The sequence below is a fragment of the Gavia stellata genome, chromosome 9 (genome assembly GCF_030936135.1).
Source record: "Gavia stellata isolate bGavSte3 chromosome 9, bGavSte3.hap2, whole genome shotgun sequence".
Taxonomy (NCBI): Eukaryota; Metazoa; Chordata; class Aves; order Gaviiformes; family Gaviidae; genus Gavia; species Gavia stellata.
Window position 1 is genome coordinate 5,244,430 of NC_082602.1, and position 19,968 is coordinate 5,264,397.

Sequence of the window (19,968 nt, forward strand, 5' to 3'; positions counted from 1 at the left end):
ATCTCTTTCCCTCCTTCCCTTTCCATCATCTAATGATTTGTCACATGAATAAAGGCCAGGGCAATATAGCAAGTAATATACAGAGAGTCTAATTTCTGCCTGTTTCAACATGTTACTGTTTATTGTGTAATGACCCTCTCAAAAATTATGTAATTATTTCTGGATATTAGTTTAATTCTAAAGCTAAATACACTGTTTTGTACACGTTTCTCATTTATTATATTTGAGCACTTTTGAGCACTGTCATTCCCTTTGTAAAGATAAGCCATTTTTCAAGTGTTATGTATGTTTAGAGGGCAACAGGGCTGATAGACAGAGCAAGCGAAGTGACTCACAAATTTGTTATCTCAGAAGCTAGACACAGTAAGCCCATGAAGAATTTTTACTCTGAGAGGGCAACTCTGAACTTGGATTAGAATAAAATGAGTGGGGATGAAAAGTGTTAAGACTTCTCAGAGTCAGATGGCAACCGAAAGCAGTAGTCTAGAAGACTGAAAATTGGAAGAGGGCTTTTGGAAGAGCCAACACCTTTTATTTGTTAAGTGCAATGTTATAGAGAAGAAGGCAAGAAAAAGTAAGGGGCCTGCATCTGCTCCCACATACAAAACTGTTCAATCTGCATAATCTGGAAATCAGCAGACCAGTTATTTACTGCTCTGTGAACCTTACCAACAGTTAACATCATTCTTTTGTGGCAGTACATAAATCTGCCACTGGAGTATCTTAGTTGTATACAGTCTTCAACTTTATTGAGCTACATATATGTTTCATTGGACCTACAAAGCATGAATATGATTACTTTTTTCAGAATGATGTAACTAATCTCTAAATCAAATTTTTCTTTAGTTCAGTTTTCTGGTGACTGTGTCAAAAGCAGGTTTTGGAAATGAAAATTGCTAATAACAAGAATAATGTTTCAAATTAAAAAGGCAGTATTGTACTTTTATACTTTTAATACATCCTCAACTGTATAGTTGAGGATTGGGGAATCATTGCTTGGTCCCCAAAGTGAGTTTTTCATCATATGGTGTTCTCTAGCAGAGGGAAGTAATGGGTCTAGGAAGGCACTAACATTACGCTTTCAAGGCATGACGTTAGTGAGTAAGGTATTGACTCCAGAACAAAATGCTACAGAATGGAGTTAAGAGGCAATGAAATACTGCAAGCTAATGGGAAAGTCCAGTATTGTTTATAGATCATTGAGTTTAGTCAGCAATTTTTCATACTTTTTTTTTTCTTTAGATTCATTGCTGTCCAAAAGAAGTTGTGGTATGTAATAAGAAATTAATAGTATAGGGTTGCTGTAGCCATAATGGCTTACAGATGAAACCAAGCAGTGCCGATAGAGACAGTTAACATCTTTTATTACCTCTACTCCAAAGGTACAGGTTTGTCTTAAGTTGTCTAACCAACTAACATAAATTAAACGTAGAGCAATTATTTTCAAACTTTAATTAACTTAATGTTTCTTGCCTCTGTTTTAGATCTGAAAAAGTTTTCTGTGGACAGTGTATCGTTTTTTTCATGACTGATGTGCTGAAGATACTCACTTCTTACAGACTTTACTTCATTAAGAAGTATGGGCAGTTTTTCCTTTTCATACATATAGAAAATATGACAAAATATGACAAAAGAAGGAATGCATTTCATGGGGCCACTTTGAAGTTAACCATGGATGGGTTTTCTTTGACATTTCTTGAGTGCATGTGACTCTGGATGTATGTGCACACACAGAAAAAGCTATAAAATAAAAGTGGCAGTTTGTCAGAACAAATGCATATTGCTGCACTATCAACGCTGGGCTATCATTACTGACGGCTGCTTCTCTACCCACGGAAGCCACAGAAGTCATTGTGTTTCCATGCTAACATAACAGTCTCTGGCTAGGAACTGTGCAGGCTGACTGCATGTGTTTAGACTGGTCATTTTAAGGAGTTATATTCAAATACACATTTTAAATTAGAAAATATTGAAGTTAGGGTTCCCACAGCCCCAAATTGTTGCCTGTGTGTTGTGCCTATACTTCAGTTTTTGTCTTTCTAAATATGTTGTTTAGTGTGCATATATATGATTATATAAATTTACACACAAACCAACAAGACTAAGTTGACATTGCTGTGAAAATTTTAATGCCATCATACACAGACTGAAGGTGTTATACCAAATTTCTTATAAAGAACAGGAATCTCTGAAATTAGTGGGAATAGGCAGTTGTATAGAGAATATAATCTTGGAGCTTTTTGCTTGTTTGGTAGATTTTCTTCTAGGATTAGCAAGAACAGAAAATAGTTGTTAATATGGCTTTCTGAAGAACTGTTTTTATCACATAAGCCATAAAGCTATTTCTGAATGTGATTACTTAAGTAGAGTAGGGCAAAGTGTTTGTGGTTGTGGTTCAGACAAGTATTTCGTAAAGTGTCACACTGAGAACAAGTCAATGTGATCACTGGGTACAATGTTAAAACTAGACTACAGTTCAGCATACTGAGGGACTAAGGCAGAGTACAAAGGTTCAAGCTCTGGTTTTGGGTCAAAAATGTAGGGTTCCAGCTGCTTTTTGGCAACTTTCCTGGAACATGAAATTTTTACATACAGGAATTTACACACTTCTTTAATGTAGTAGCCAGATGTTTAAAATTGTGCTATCTCCCAGCTGTATAAAATTCAAGCTCCTATCTAAAGGTATAAATGTTCTGTACAAATTAGAATTTATATAAGACATATATGTATTATAATTATGTATAATTATCTATATCTATATATACTGAGTAGACTGCAGCTTTTGAAACCTGGATATTTTACTTACATGCATTAGCAAAAGGGGAGTAGGCAGTGGTGGTTGCATTAATATTGGCAGGGTGTAACTAGAAGAGTAAAAGACTGTTAAAACTGGCCAAAGCAAAGCCAGGAAGTGTGCTGGTGAATATGTGTCTCAAGCAGTTTGGTACCATTTTTCTCTAGTCATTAGTAGCACCTTGTAAGTGAGCTGTGCAGTGTTATTGCCACAGAGATGTGTAGCGTATTCAGTGTATGATTTGACAATGTAGCTGAACCAGTTTAGTTGCCAGCTTTTGCTAGCAGCAGCATTCCCTTGCTTCCCTCCTTGCTCATATTCATATGCTCCCACCCATCTCTCCTGCCATCACTGCCAGTCATCTGATCCCACAGTGACCTGTTCTGCAGGAGGGAGCTAGAAGAAACTTAACTCAAAAGAAAAAAAAAAGTCAGACAAGTGCTAGTGGGAATTTGGGGCAGGTGAAGTGAAATGCAACTTCTCTTCTGGGGAGTTGCTAGCCTTTGCACTGCCTTGGCAATATTGTTGTAGGGTGCTGCTGGATGGTTGTAATTTGACCAGTATGGCAAACAAAATCTTCTCTCAATGCAAGTCTTGTTGAAGGTACAGATTCACATCATTTTGTCTCTGTGATCAATCTATTTGGCACCATCACCATAATTTTTTGAGCACCTGACAGTAAGGCAGCCTTCAGGGCAGGGCTATTACCTGCATTTTACGTATGAGAAATTGAGGCCTAAAGAAGCTAAGCGACTTGTTAAGGTAACAGAAAATCTGTGACAGAGCAGGTAGTTGGATCATGTTCTCCTAGATCTTGAGTCAAGTAATCTAGCTCCTAGGCCATTCTGCTACCTGTGAACCTTTTTGGCAAAAAGGAGAATTGCATAGACTGTAGTAATTCCTGGAAGTTTTTAAGCACCTTTGTGTGTGAATATGAGTTCTAAAATCCTGGGTCTGTTGAAGTTAAAACCCATCTTGCTGTTGACTTTAGCAGGATTCATATCTTAGTGAAAATACATGCTTACAGTTAGTAGAAGCTTGTAGCATCAAAATATTCTGATGTTAGCATAGTAACCGATGGAAATTACCACAAATAGAAAGGCTAGAAGAACTTTATTTGAATGTTGATTCTCACATACTGTATAAAAACATAACTCTGTTTGCCTTGCCACTCATTGCCAACTCCAGACAAATTTCCCAATTTAATCCCAGTTTTGTAACTTTTACTAGATTGGCTTTTTGGCAGAGTTATTCTAAATCCATTTTAACAGTTTATCTAAGAAACTAGCATATATTGCATCTCAGTGTCTGTTTCCAAGCTGTAACACTCCCTGGCTTCAACATCTAATCTAGGCTACTCTGATGGAAATCTTCTGTTTAGTTTGGATTCTCTCTCCCCCCCAACCTCTTTCAGCAGTGGGAATCAAAAAACAACAGATACATGCTTTTCTTCACTTGTCACGTCCCATGGAGAGGTATCACTGAAGCAACTTATTTCTTGCAGTTGGGCCTTCTTACATGGCACAAGGCATGAATATCGTGCTATCCAAATGTAAACACAAACCCTTGAAGAGTCTAGCAAGTCATCTGTGGTACACAGCTGGTCAATATTCAAAATACAGTTCAGCTCAAAGTGATAGAGGAAGAGGACAACAGAAGAGAAAGCAAATGAGGTTTGCATCTCCAACTCCCACAGACTTATCAGCCAGAGTGAGTGGCTTAGGAGTGTGTGTGAAGTCTTGAGGAGCTCAGGTACCCTTTCCTAGGTGATGAGTTCTGCAAGTCAGGATCCTTACCAGGAAAACCTGTCTGTACTTTGTTGTTGATTAGATCTAGATCTTGAGAAGACAGCTACAAGTGGTTGTTCAACTATTCATTCCCACGATTACTTAGAGTTTATACCTATCAATGTCAAGATCTGGTAATTTGTCTTGGTCAGGTTCTTAAATCTCATTTCTCATTTCTAGTGCAGAGCAAACAAGCTTCTGTGAGGACTCCTTGGGGTTTAATTTCCATCCCTAGTCCAAAATTACCTACATTTGCTGACCTTTGGGAAATAATGTGAAGCTTGTTTTTGAGCAAGATTTTTGGAGTGATTGAATTAAGTGTAATTCTTGTGCTCTGGGGAACAGAGAACTTGGTGATTCTTGCGACCTTTCTGAGGCTGACTGGTTAGTATGGGAACTGTGAGGAGATGATTCTGTTCGATCAGTGTTGAGCTGTTAGTGGTGATGTGGCCTGTGTGATGAGTTGGATTCTGCATATGGCTTTACAGGCCATGGTTTTTAATGATCTGAAAGCTTTTGGACAAACTCTGCATCTCTTCTGCTCTGAAATTTCTTATAAAGCATTCCCTAGCAGAAGTAAAGCATATTCATGTGAGGGCTGTGCATAATTTTGTAAACAGCTGTAGCTTTACTCTTTGTCCTAAAAATAAGGCAGTGATCAGGCTGCTATCTGGGTCTTACATAAGGCACAACCAACCAGCATTGCCACATGATATGCTTCATAGTAAATGACACAGATATGTGAGCACAGTTTGTAGTTCTTATAAACAAAAGGTATAAACCAGGCCCAGGTACTTAACTGTCCTTTCCTATATTATTGCACAGTTAATTTCTTTTTTTTTATTATTGTACAGGATTTTGAGGTTTAATTACCTCATTTTTCTATTTTATATTATTTGTATAGCAAAGTTTTGAGGAGATAATATCATTAATTTCTAAGTTTTGCCTGTAAAGCTGAATTTCCTCTATTTATAGTCCCATTGCTGAAGCATGTAAATATTTTCAAATACCAGGGTAAAAGAATCAGTTTGCATTACACATTTTAATTTTTTTCCATTTGCCAAAATCCCCCCAAATTCTCTGTCTGCCCTTTTCTCCCCACACGTCTTTTTGTTTCTACGTGACATATTCTAATTGAACATTACCAAGATATTTTACTTGTAAGGAAGATAAAAGGCCCAATGGACTAGATTGACAGATTTTGGGAGGTCGAGATAACACTGGCTGTGCTCTCCTTTCATCAAGTAGCCCAGATACTCACTGAGGTTATGAGACTTGCACACTTTGTCTCACAGGATTTCAACCTCAGTCTCCATGAAGAAGCTCTGAGCTCCACGCTAATAAAACATTATGGGGGCGGAGATGAGTGGACAGGGAAGTTCTTTGTCCTTCTTACCCTCTTTCACTTTGCAGAAGTACTGGAACATTCACTACAGCAAGGACAAGAATCCAGGTGTTTATCCTAGTTCCTAGGCAGGAGAGTCATTCTCTTCCTCTCTGTCTCTCTGAGTCTATCTCTGTTTCTTTTCTCCAACATAAACTGGAAGAAAGGATTCTAGCAGCTTCCTCAAACAACCCTAACCATTACGCTGAAATGCTCTCTGAAATGTCCTGCTGAAGGAGGGCCTGTTCCACACTACCTGCAATTCTTAAGTTTTATTCATTGAGCTGGAGAAGGTGAGAGAAAGGCTCAGGTCTCCTGTTAAGGGAGCTGTTCTAAAAGGTGGAATTTCCACTTTTTTATCCTGCTGATAGAGAGTGCTTAATTATTTGTGCAACTGGGGACAGCACCAACAGTACACATACATGCTGGCAAGGAGTTAAGCTGTCCTTACGGGAGTTAAGAGTTATGAATTCAACTGGCCAAGGAAGAAACTGAGTTAAGTCTCCTATACCCTGGGATTTGTCCTTACCTCTCTGTTTGAAAGAACTGAGCAAATCTGATTTGAAGACATTTGGTATAATTGAACCTCCTTTTTTCAACACTTCTAATTGTGATCAAATTTCACCTGGCAATATAGCATACTACCATCTGCATAAATGACAGGTATGGTGGTTTTTTTCTAGTAAAAATGGCAGCTTGTTAGTGCATGTACTTAATCAAAGTTGCAGCTAGAATCTTAGCAAAATCATATTTGTATTTCTGTCAGTACTGCATGATTACCGTAGCTGTAGAAGACCAGAAACTAATCTGTTCTGTGTCATGCAACATCAGCAAAATTACCAACTCCATCCTGATTCTGGATTTCTTTATTGTTGGTGATGAATGATGTACTGGAGGAAACAGGAGGAGTGCATCTGGATTATTAGATACCATGCTGAGTGCATAATGCTGACACTTAGGAAAATCTCGACTTGTAAGATAAACACTTTTTATATGGAAGTCAATGATAGATGATAAATAGAACACCAGGATGTAAATCACTCATGTTCATTACTGCACTTTATATAGTAATATAAGACAATACCAGTACTTTAAGACACAGACTTGTCATCTGCAGCTTTCATTCTGGATGATCCCTACATGCTTTGCAGATATTGTAAATAAGACCAAATGCTGCTATTGAAATATGGGGTTACAATACAGTTCTCTGAATAAAAATACGGTATAGGACACATTTTATGAGAAGTAATTTTTAAAATAGCGTGTAGAAAATATAAGGAAGCCAACACTTTGAGATTCTTATTGGATGCTGTACTCCATTCATTATGCAGTCGTCTCTAATACGGAGGAGAGTTGCATTTGTATTTATGAGAAAGAGAATAAGAAGCCCTTCTCTACCATTATAATAATAGATTTAATGCAGATATGCTATATAGAGGATGAAAATGCCTCCTTTTTAACTCTGTGTTAATTACAAGAGGAAAAAACAGGACAAAATCTATGGGTGTGAACCCAGCACTCCAACATATTATTCTCATGCTATTGATTGTTCTATAAACAGCAAAACAATAGGAATTTTGGAAAATACTATGCATCCTCTCATCTCTTTAAATAACTACTGCTTTCATTGAGGGGAAAACTCAGACTTTAATTTGCTGGAGTCAGACTGAGCAGTGGTTTTCCTGGATGTGGAAGCATAAAATCAGAAGTGATTAAAGGTGGGAACTGAGGGAAAATGAGGGAACTTTTATTGAGCAATCCTAAAATTGTTTTCTAGTTCATTACCATTGGCATTCTAATTACCATAACAATTAGAGAAGTGCCAGCTTTGAAGTTTTTCAGTGTTTGGGGGATTTGGGAATCAAGATTTTGGTTTGGCCTCATGGAGAATAGGAAATAAGTGTATAAATAACTTCTGCTGTCAGCAGATAACTTTGACACTAGTAGTGATCATTGTTTCTAAAGGGGTTATCATGCAGTTAACTCGAAAGACTGATTGGTATTTCACAGTAGCTGCCTAAATAATTTGTCTTACTGCCATAGCAAGTACAAATTGTAACACTTGTGATTCATCTGCAAAACATACGGCTTGCCAGTTGTTTTACTCAGTGCTTTGGCAGCATGATCTGTCAGAAAGAAAGGTCAACAGCAAAATGAAAAAAGCAGGGATTACACTGCAGTTGTCCACAGAGGGTAATTTACTCCAGAGACTCCATGGCTTTTTGCTTATCTTTGCATGTTCTCTGTCAGAAGGGCTAACAGACCTTGTGAAAAGTTCCCTTGTTGATGACAGATCAGGGTAAACCATTATTTGCTCTGTTAAGCCTGAGCTGGCAGGAGAGCTATGGAGGGCTCTGTGGCCAAGGTGAGAGTAGCATGATCGCCTACAGACAGAAAGCTAGCTAGCAGTCCTTAGTGTGTCCTACTGCTATTTGAGGGTGGTTGAACCTGATTTACAGTGATTTCAACCTCAAAATATTATTTCATTTTATATTTCTTCTTTAATTTTGTAGACACTGCCCAGATCCAGTGAATTGATTGATTCCAATTAAGAAAGAACTGATATTTAGTTCCTTGAACTATGTAAAAGGCTGGTTATGTTGCTAAACTCTAATAATGCTAGGCCTAAAGTTTGGTCTATGCTGGTAACAGCTACCAAGAACTTTGTTAAGTTCCTAACAAGAAGTCCCTGTTAATTCATGTAATTCGGGAGATTTGGAAAAATAGGTTAATGCTAAAAATTGAATACCGCATTTTAATTCAACCAACGTAAAACCAGAAATAATTTCTTAAACAGTTTGATTACTTTACTCCTTAATTTGTGTTAAAAATATACAGTGTATGAATGTGTATGTGTGCAATGAGTTGAGCAACTTGTAAAGTGAAAAAATGAAATCCAATGTACAGAAGTTTCCATTAAAAGAAAAAAGTTTTACATTCCTACCGGTCTTTAGTAGAGATGATGAGAATTTAAAAATGCTACTCAGTCACAAAGTAAACCCTCTACAACTGCATCCCCTCATACTTCCTATTTAAAGCTCCAGTTTGCTATTCCAAACCAGGACTTACCACAAAACTTTACTCTGCAAATTAGCATAGCAGCTCAAGCACACAAACATCTTTTGTTTCACAAGTCATAATGCATATCTTGCTCATGAGTGAAATTTATTTTAATAACACTCAATTTTCTTACCTGCTGACTACTTTGTTGATTAACATCCTCTCTGAAATGCAGTTTTCTTTCCAGGTCCTTTACAAGTGCAGCCTTATTTTCCCGAATAGAATCATCTGTTGCTAACGGCAGAGGCTTCAGATTTTTCTTTGTTAATCCCTGGGTCGGGCTATTAAAAGAAAATTCTGATACGAACATGCAGCAAACAGTATATTTATTTTTTGTCACCTGTGTGATATGATATGTTATGCTTCAGTTGTCTGGAGTAACCTATTATTTATTTACGTAGAAGCCAAAGCACAATATGGGATTTGATTTTTTGGTACTATTTTGATGGTGCATCCCATTCCCATGCCAGTAGGAATTAAGGACACACAGCTTAAAGAGAATAAGCATTATAATACTATAATAAGCATCTAAGTGCCATTTATATTTATCCTGGAATAATGCTGTTACAATGAGTGCTAAAGAAATGTATATAGGTGTTACCATAGGTATACAATTTGTACATTTTACTGCATCAGGCAATAATTTAAAAGTTAATACAGTTTCTCAGTGATCTTTATCTCACATCTTCATTGATCATTTACTCTTTCTATGAACTTTGACTTTCATTTCTCCCACCCTTTTTTTGACACCTAACATCAACAGTTAATTTTTAGTTTTATTTTATAGATGTAGTCTGTTTTATTTTAGTAAGGTTTGAAAATAGTTAAATTTTTAAAAAAAGACTGTCAGGAGACAGTCCCAATAGCCTGGAGGTATTCAAGGAATGTGTGGACGTGGCATTGTGGGACATGGCTTAATGGGCATGGTGGTGGTATTTTTTTGGTTGATGGTTGGACTTGATGATCTTACAGGTCTTTTCCAACCTCAGTGATTCTGTGATTCTGTGCGACTGTGAGAGTGCACTGCTGAAGCACAGCAGCTGCACACTACTAGAGAGTGTGCAACATTTTAGTAGTTTACCAGGAATTGGCATCTTAATAACAGGGGGTCTAGGTAAAAGGCATAACTAATGATTGCTGTGCAAGATATCTTCCTTTTGTTGTTCTGCAGACATGGTGTTCTCTCACTGCTTTTGTCATCAGAATTATTATAATTGATAATGCCATAAAGGGAAGCTGAAACTTCAATAGATATTCACAGATTAGCACAGATATTGTTTAGGTTCCTTCCTGATCTTTTGTGCCCTCACTTTGACTCTCTCCCATGTAAAGATCTAGATTTGAATCTCAGCACGGTGAGCTCTAGTTATGTGGGAATTCAGCTCCGGGCTGGGACCCAGGAAAGGTGAAATGAAGAAAACAATATTTAACTGTTCTACCTGGTAGGCGTATTGTAGGGGTTTATTTGGTAATGCCTGTACAACAGTTAGAGAAAGTAAAGCACTTTGCAAGGGTTAAGAGAATAGTGCTTGAGCACTTGCACATCAGCTCTGAAGGGGAGGAAGGGGAGTGGATGAATAGTTGCAGTTGATTTTTGCTTGCTGTTGCAATGCTGTGAAACCAGGCCAAAGGCTTGAGTCGGGTGTAGTTAAAACCTTCACTGTGAACCTTATAACTTTATTATGTATGCCTGGCCATGATGCCAGGGCCATGAAGGCCTCCAGGCATGTGCCACAGGGTGATGGCGATGATGTGGCTGTGCTGGGGAACTAGGAAGTCTGCGAGTAGGAGTGCGATAATGGTTGGAAGGCAGGATTTCTTGGCACACAGAGTGGTGGATGTTATGCATACAGGGACACTTTTTTTCTGTTATAATTATGGATTGGTTGATGCAGTATCAGCAAAATAGTTAGGAGATTGTGAGTTACAGATGGCTATCACTACCTTGAAGTGTACCATTGGTAAAAGGGGGGAATATTCCCTCCTTTGTGCAGAATTTGGAGTTCTATGGATAAAAAGTTGTATCAATCTATTGGTGCTCGCTGTGCTAACATAGGGTTCATGTAGTCTACAAAAGGGATATTAATTTCAACTCTACTAATAAAGAAGGAACTCTTACAGCCACAGCCTTTCCAGTACATCATCATCCTCATTTGCTTGTATGATGGTAGCCATTTTGTCACAGACATCATGCTGGCTGCCAATTAAAATATTTATGTACAAAACATTAACTCTTCTGAGATTCCTATATTTTCTAAATATAGAAAGTATTGCAACTATATTTCTATATTTTCTAAATATAGAAAGTATTGCAACTAGAAAAATACCTTTACATAAGTTATTTCTTAGATTTACCTGGACTAAGAAATGACTTACATTATGAGGTACTTTTTAAAACTTTACTCATAGCTTACAATAGATAAGAATGTTTTTATACCTCATATAGGCAAATGGTCTTAGAGTGACTTACCCAGCAAGCCCATGAAATCTCATTTCTCCCACTAGTAGAGTGTTATGAATCTCTGAGCCCCCAAATTCTTGTATATATCTGTTTATAAACTCTCATTTCTCTATCTTTAATTTATCTTACTCTTGTTGTATCTTATTATAGAAGCTACTATCCCTTCCTTTCTTAACTGAATATAAAGGTTAGATGAAATGACCAGACTATATGAGTAATTCACTTTTCTACTTTATGAATGACTTGCATTTTCGGTAAACTCCCCACTGAACTCTTGAACAGAAATAAATACATCTTAGTTTCCTTTAAGAGTATTTCTTGCCCCTGCTTCTGCACATCTGGTTTATGCTACTTACGTGGCTGGTGTACTTCTGGGCAGTCCCATAGCATTGGTTGATGGCACAGTAGGAAGTGAAGGAAGAACAGCACTAAGGAAAGCTACTGGGTTCTGAATCCGGCCAGTTGGGGAGATAGGAGCAGGAGTCACACTCTGCGGCTGGAACTGTTTTACACTAGATGTAGAAAGTGTTAATGGAGGCACCATGGGTTCTTTAGGGTTTGGTAGAGGCTGTTCACTTCTGCTTGTAAACCCTCCTGAAGACCTTGATTGGGCAGGTGGAGGATTTCCTATGAAATTTTCCTTGTTACTTGTTCTTTGAGTTCCTTGAGGGACGTTGCTGAATGTTGTGACTGAGGAGCTAGAAGAGGAGCTGGTAGGCAGTGTGGTTTGTGATGGTAGAAACTGCTTATGTTGGGTATAGCTGAGCGTTTGTGAAGCAGAGGCTTTGCTTTGTTTGTACATAGTTGAGGTGGACTGTTGATGGAGTGAAGAAGCAGAATTCAATAAAGCTGTGTTGAATGACAACTCTCTTGTAGATGTCTGATGCACCTGCTGTTGTTCAAGCAAGACCTGGTTGTGGAGCTGTTTTAACTGGGTCTGATCACTGCGTATAAAACAAAGATGAGCAAAATTGGTCATTAGCTCTGTACATGCTGGCTGACTACATTTCCATATGTGAATTGCGAGAGAAGAATTCTGTGTCCTGTGATACAGTAAGAGGTAAGGAAAACCACTACATGACATATTCTCTAACATTATGAGAAAAGCCTAATAGTAGTTTGCTACTAAAAAACCCTTTTCCTTCCTCTCCCCTTCTTTGCCAGACGCACAAAAGCTTTTTGTCTGAAAATTATTTGACTGAAGATGATTTTAATACATTAAATATAAATAGAAATCTTACTTAGAGATATTTAAGGGATAGCATTGTCAAATTCTGCTCTATGACACCTTAGTACCTCTCTGCTTGTGTAACTAAGAGTAGGATTTAGTTTATCAGATTTTAAATGACTGTTTGTAAGCCAGATTGCAGTTATTTAGTTCCTGTTAAAGTGGCATTTTGTCTAATAAAGCTTTGTAATAATCCACCAAAAGAGATATTACCAATGTAGTTTAGGTGGTGCTGACATTCGGTGACAGGCAGGAGTACATCATTCAGAGAGGACTTGCATTTTATGCAATCCTTGTTTCCTAGATGCTATCTACTGTATATGTCTTCAGGGCTTTTTTACTTTGCAATTAAGGAAAATTATTTGGCCTTGTCAAGTGGTTTATTTAGTTTTTATGTATATGGAAATACAGCATATGGAAAACAGGCTAACTTTTCCCCTTCCAAAAACAAAAAGAACATAGAGGATATGGAAAATGATCATGTAATAAATTGTCGAGTATTAAATAACTACTGTTAAAAAGTGAAAAATGTAGAAGTAGAGACCAACCACAACTGGTACTAACAAACCAAATGCATGAAGTCAACAGAACTTCTTTTTATTTAAAAGAATTATTGTTTCTATAATGTACTAAACAAAAATCACATTAAAGGCAGATAAAGATAGCAATTTCAAGCTTTCAAAAAGTAGAACGTTGGAGAGTTAGAAGTTGTACAATCCTGATTTTGTGTCCTTCATATATACCTCTGCATAATAATGTACTCCTTTGTTACATTTTTTGAGGGGGAGGGGGTTGAGAAAAATTCTGCTTTATGCAAACATTGGGCAACTTAGATACTGCTTCTGCTTCCCCCTTAAACACACTATAGCTCTGAAAGTAAATAGGACTGTGAATATGGGCTTAACAAATTAAAAAAACACCGCTCCAAGTTCTTCCTCTGCTACATGGTATATAAGTTCTGTCTTCTGACTTGCAATGTTTATGCTATGAAATTACATCCTTGCTTAAGAGTACCAATGAATTTATAAAGTCCTTCCTGAGCCTTTAGTTAAAGCTTCCACCTATTTAAGAAATGAAATGAAGGACTCTGCGTGCTTTCTGTTAAACTACATTTGGGAGGTTTCAAAAACGCTGAAAACATATTTCTTAATAAACTGCAGTGTGAATTCCATAAATTGTTCTCTAAGAAAACTACACTACTTCTTAAAATTTCCCCTTGAGCTCACAGTGCACTAATCATGCAGGTGCTTTTTAGTTCAAGTGGTTTCACATTATCAAACATTTCCAAGTATTTTATCTGTTTTAGGATAAAAAAGGATTTGTGAGACATAAAAGTCATGAGGCATGGCCTTTGGGACTACAGTTGCTAGCTGGTTGCTAGCCCATACTATGTATAAGACTGAATATGTCTGGTTTTGGTAAAATTGCATACTCAGAATTGAGTGAGATACACTTGAAGAACCTGCTTTTATTTTGCCTGCATAAAAGCAGTGTTGTTCATCTTTTGTTTGCAGCAGAAAACATTGTGGAATTAAATAAAATTTCAAAGGGTAAACATTTTTCTTTTAAATTTGGAGAACACTTTTCCCAAGAGGGATATACAGAAAAAAATATCTAGCTCTGTAGAATATGTTTTGTAAGAGTATGGTTAATTAGGCCAACACCATGTGATACTTACTGACTGTCTTTTTGTTTTGTGTTTGAGTTTTTTGCTCTAGTGCAATAGTGTCCTGGTCTATGAATACTAAATAGTATCAGTGATGCTCCTGAGACTTAGAATCCCTTTTACTTACAGCTTTGGTTTAGCCAATACTGGGGGGGGTTCCTTGGATGGTGATGTTGGCTCTGGTATTTTCATTGACTGTCCATTTATCCTCTCTTGGAAATAGTTGGGTCTGATTTGGTTTGTAGCGCCAGGTCCATCCTCTGATGATGATTCACTTCCTTTATCATCTTCAGGCAGCTTGAAGTGCACACGGAGACCTATCTTGGAACTCGATCTGGGTTCATTGTGGTTCACAAGAACACCTTCAAGTTTAGGTTTGGGGGTTTGATTTACTACATGATGGGAAGGAGTATGTGGGGGAGGTTGACATTCAGCAGCAATTAAGTTGATTGAGCTCATTGTGTGAAGGGTAGCAGCATTACTACTGTCTTCAGATGCTGAAATAGCAAATATCAAACTTTTGGTGATATGTAAATACCATAAATTATAGTGAAATGAAATCACAAAAGTTACAGTTGGAAAAACTCACTCTGATGTCCTTCCAGCTGTGGGACTGAGTTGTTTGACCTCATTTGTTTATCAACAAATTCCCTTTACAAAGGGATATTGTAAAGGCAGGGGATAAAGAGACAAGGTTCTAGTTTGGAAGATTCGGCAGTGGTCTTCAACCTTGTCCCTCGTGAATTCCACCAGAATCTTTGAAATGCAAACTTTCTTTTCAGAGAATTCTCTAACTTTTAGTTATGAAGAACACTGCTGGAACTTCAGCTGAATTGGAGTCAACAGTGCACTATGCTTTTATGTACTCTACTTTGCTCACCTAACCGCTTAGTGCCTTGGCAGCATAAATCGTGTAGGCAGTATGAAAGAATCTGTTTTGAGGTTTCCTCCTTTGGGCCCTGCACCAAGGTTTTATTGAAACAGCAAACTAGATAGTTTATAGAGATTTCAAAAATGGCTATTGCCCAAATCTTGAGGTCAGCAAGAGTTGTGGTTTTGGAAGGGCTGTGTGGGATTCATTCTCTAATGTTCCTTGTTTCTTCATGTTTCTAACTGGGGAAGGATAATTTGAAGAGGCATAGCAATCTGTATGTTTGGTAAGCAGCTTGGACTGTACAGTGCAACAGCCTGCTCTGCTTGTACTTACTAGCAAGCAAAGGACTAAAACAAGCTCTTACCTTTGACAGTTAGATGAGCTATACTAGATACTGTGCCATATTTATTGCTTGCAGTGCAGGTGAAACTGCCAGAATCTTCTGAAAATACTTCAGCAATAACGAGAGTACAAATTTCCTCTGCAAAGCATCAGAGCAGTATTATTACTTGAAGTGAACATGCAATGAAAAAACACACAAAGCCTTGACTACCCTCGGGGACATTTCCTTAAGGTTTTCCACCTTGCTCCATTTGATTTTTGTTTCATCAGTCTTACAAATTTTGGCAGCCTTTGTGTGCAGCAGCTGTTATCAGCATTGTCTAAAGCAACTGGTACCCTCTGTGCTCCAGCATGCCCAATGAAAGTGAAAAACAGGTGTCAGCAGTGTTTGGAAAACATTAGAAAATATTTTCCTAATCACATGAAGCACAGACTTTCTCTCTGAAGAACTTAAAATTTAATTTGGAGAAATATAGTGTACTCTATGCTCACAACTCACTAAAATTATATGTATTTTTATCTCTTTGCAGATTGAAAGATTAGTAATAATTGAACAATTCAAATGGAGTCACTCTGTAAGGTGAAGAAATACGAAACACATACATGTAGGCTGGCATATTCCAAAAGTACCAGTGCAGATGTGCAGGTAGAGGGGATTGTGCTAATTGTGCTTACAGAAAGTTGCCTTTTTGCTTCTTTGTGAAGAAGACTAACGAGCACTAAGCATGTGCTAGCAAAGTTGTACTGGCAAAATTTAAATTCCACCTTGAAAAGTCAATTTGAGGTTATGACATTCCTGTCTGACCGGTCTCTGACATGTCCAGACAGCAGTCCCAGCTAGTAAATGCCTATGGTGATGGGATTTTAAATCTTCTGTTTGGCCGGGTAGCTGGGATGGGGAGGGAGAGTAACATCTGAAGTGTATTGAAATTTCTTCAACTAGTCAGTTACTATTTTGCTACCATTTTGCAAGAAACTTTCCTAAAACCCTACAGGGTTAATATTTTATGAGTACCACGCTTAAACTTCATTGTTTCATGTCATCACTGAGGAAAATCTAGTACCAACACAGAGATTATTTGCTAACAACTATAGGAGAATAATAGTTTATTATAGTACTAGGATTATAGAACTAGTTTAAGGCATTATAGTATCTAGTTTATAGTACTTGGATTTGCCAACCACTGCATGCATGGAAATCCAGATTCCTTCTGAATGAGCAGCAGGTGATGAGGCAGTGACAACTGCACCCAACTGATTACCCTGTAAAAACTGCTTCACATTGCTCAGCAGTGATGCCACTGGACAGTAAAGGAACAGCATCGGTGGGTTCTGGTAGAAGCTCCATTTATTCATTCCTAAGTCTCAGTGAGAGACATTGCAGAGAGAGGGAGTTTCTTTCAAGACATGTTTTGGGGTAAAAAACTTTTAATAGGGCAAGGAGAAGAGTTACAGAAGTTTATATTCCATAAGAATGAATAATCCTTTGGTAATGTTCTGTCTTAAGAGAGGCAGCTTTGTATTTTTAATAGTGAAAAGCATAACGGGGAGAGTGGTTGTCTCATGGAGAAGCAACCAAAATCTACAAGGCTCCTTTGCTCAAATCGTGCAGAGTAGCCTACATTCTGCTCTGAGCCTTGAAATTAGCAAATCCAGCCACTTCTGTAGGATTTGCTGATATCAGGGGTGGAACAACTGATGTGATACTCTCATATTACGCTGGTAGGGAGCAAAGGGAATGGCTGACACGGCTAAACATCTGATGCAATGTGTAAAAATAGCTCAGTCCTGTATCATCTGGTGTACTTCTGAATCTCAGATATACAGGGGACCCTCATACATTAATTTTGTTAACCTTTAGCTCATAAGGTGGTAACATTTAGGTCCTAAGTTAGAACTGGGTCAAAGCAGAATGGAAACATCATTTTCTTCAAAAGTGATAAAATTAATTCAAATTTCATGTTTATGGAACAGTCTGCAGTGAAATGCATCTCACTACTAGCTATAGAACATGGGGAAAAGAAGGAATTATGTTAATTAAATTATGGAGTTTAAATAATTAATATTTTGTGAGGTTAAATCACCACATTTGTATAATCAAAAAAGTATGAGCCTTTTGATGATCCTCACCTGGTTCAGCCATAGATCGTGGTTCTAAAGAGAAGAAGAGCAGGATTAGTAGATTGAATATACTTACTTTTGCCAATAATTTTTTTTAATTAAGCACTAACTATGAAGTTTGATCTTCGCTATATGACGGAATACTCCTTTTGATCCAATTTTCTGTTTAAGGAGTGGTGGAGACAGTCAGGCCTTGTACTCAATGGTATGTCAAATCCACTAAACAATATGAACACTTATAAACACTTTTGAGAACTTATGAATACGAAATAAATTCTGCAAGAAGTATTTTTTTGCAATCTTAGTACTTTAGTGTGTCTTGAAGACAATTTCTGAAACTGTTAAGCACATGAAATCAAGTTATGATAAACCATTGTTTCATTTAGGTTTGATTTAGTGTGGTATTTAAGTAATTTCTATTGAATTTTTGCAATTTTAGCATTCCAGTGACTTATGTGAAAACTGCAGATGTTTCGACTACATTTGAAAATTAAAGTAAAAGTATATATTTACAACCTATCATGTATCATGTGCACACACACGTATGTGTGAGCATGCTAACATGTACATCAAGGTACTTTTGTGGATAAATAAGCAATTGACCACCCATAAGCACTATTATAATAGCACTTAACTGAAAGATGAGGGACTTTACGGGCAATGGACTCTACATAAATGGTGCAAAAAGGAAAACAAGCAGCAGAAGTAAGGTTGAATTAGAAAAGGACATTGAAGTGGCAAAGGGATCAAAGCAGAAGGCAAAACAATTCAGTAGTTTGGGGAATCTCAGACAAATACTACCTGTGAGTATGCTGTTCAATTCATCCACAGTTTTGGCTTCTGGAACTGATACTTATTGCCATAAATATGGCTTATAAAGTTCTTACCATTGTAAAAAGAAATTAAAAGTGTTGCTATGTTAGCAATTTTGTTGCTTGCCTATCTTCTATTAGACACAATATTTCCACACAAGAAACATACTTTTCTGTAATATCCTAAAATCTGGAGAATCTTCTATCAGTGTTCCTTCTCTATACCATTCAACCTTTGGAGAAGGAGCTCCTTTCACCCGACATTCAAAGACAACAAGCTGCCCCTCAGAAGCTGAAATATCCTGTAACATCTAATAGAGAAAATGAATAGACAGTCAGTAAATGTCTTATTGGTCTGGAAGTAATACTGATTTCAGTAAGATTTCATAAAGCCACTTAAATCCTTGAATGGCTTAAGGAATGCATAATTCCTTTTTTTTCCTTTGGTATCTAGAAAGTTTTAATTATCTCTCTATACAATTAATTGACCTCTTTGGTTTTAAAATATGTCATAGAACAAATTACCTTTGTAAATACAGGAGCAGCAATTATAGGTCTTCCATCCAGTCCTTGCAAATAGTTAGTGGGGCTTTGAGCCTGTAGATTGCAAAACATCACATGATGATGTTTAGGTGTACAGAGGATATTTTTCCATATACAGGAGGAACAGGCTTTCAGAATTACACATTGAGATTTTGGTGGGTGAAGTCCAAAGCAAAATATTTAATGCAATGAATAAAAGTTGCTCTATTCTAGGGAACTGCTAGTGATCTTCCTGGATGGGTTACTGCCTGAGTAACAAAAATGCTGTTACTGCCTTACCGCCTTATTGAGTTAATCATGGCAAGGAAAACTTCACCGCAGTGTATTATAACATCTTTCATTAATACGTCACTAAGACAAATCTATGTAGGCTGCTTGGTGGTAGTCTCCTTTTAAAAATTCTTACTTACAAAATATTTATGGTTGTTAATTAGGAAAAGTTAAGTCAAGTCATGTGTGTTACTGCTACTGTAATTCTTCTCCTTTGCCAAAACCAAACAATTTACAGAGGTGGAATATCATCCTATTGATCCTGCTCAGTGAAATCAGAATGAAATTAGTCTCCTCCTGGAAAACTTCCCGATATAACTCGATTAATAGAGTTTTTAATTTTAGTGAAATAGAAGCTGCCCCAGAATGGCAGAATTAGTGATTTAGTATCTCAGGAAACATAGCCAAATTGTATAGATGGTGTCTTACAAGGCAAGAAGATTAAAAGTGGTAATTTTTGAGATAACTATCACTCTTGACTTAGGCAACCTCTGTCAAAATGGCAAGATGTCGCAAAGGCTTAGTTCTATTCTCTTTGTAGTCAAAAGTAAACGTGCATTACTTCACCTATTCGGTATCTGTTTATTGGTTACCACCTAATTCTAGGCTGTAAACATTGGAAAGGC

At 37.3% G+C, this 19,968-nt stretch overlaps 1 protein-coding gene across 1 annotated transcript in view; it reads right to left on the reverse strand.

Annotated features, from left to right (window-relative positions):
* The window catches only part of MYPN (myopalladin), a 59,905-nt gene that overhangs the window by 12,952 nt on the left and 26,985 nt on the right, over positions 1–19,968 (reverse strand). The window contains exons 6-12 of the mRNA XM_059820972.1: positions 19,055–19,126; positions 18,699–18,840; positions 17,727–17,750; positions 15,619–15,735; positions 14,508–14,877; positions 11,843–12,430; positions 9,159–9,306 (exon numbers count right to left, since the gene is read on the reverse strand). Of these exons, the coding sequence (XP_059676955.1) occupies positions 9,159–9,306; positions 11,843–12,430; positions 14,508–14,877; positions 15,619–15,735; positions 17,727–17,750; positions 18,699–18,840; positions 19,055–19,126 (1,461 nt within the window). The remainder of the gene's footprint in view (positions 1–9,158; positions 9,307–11,842; positions 12,431–14,507; positions 14,878–15,618; positions 15,736–17,726; positions 17,751–18,698; positions 18,841–19,054; positions 19,127–19,968) is intronic.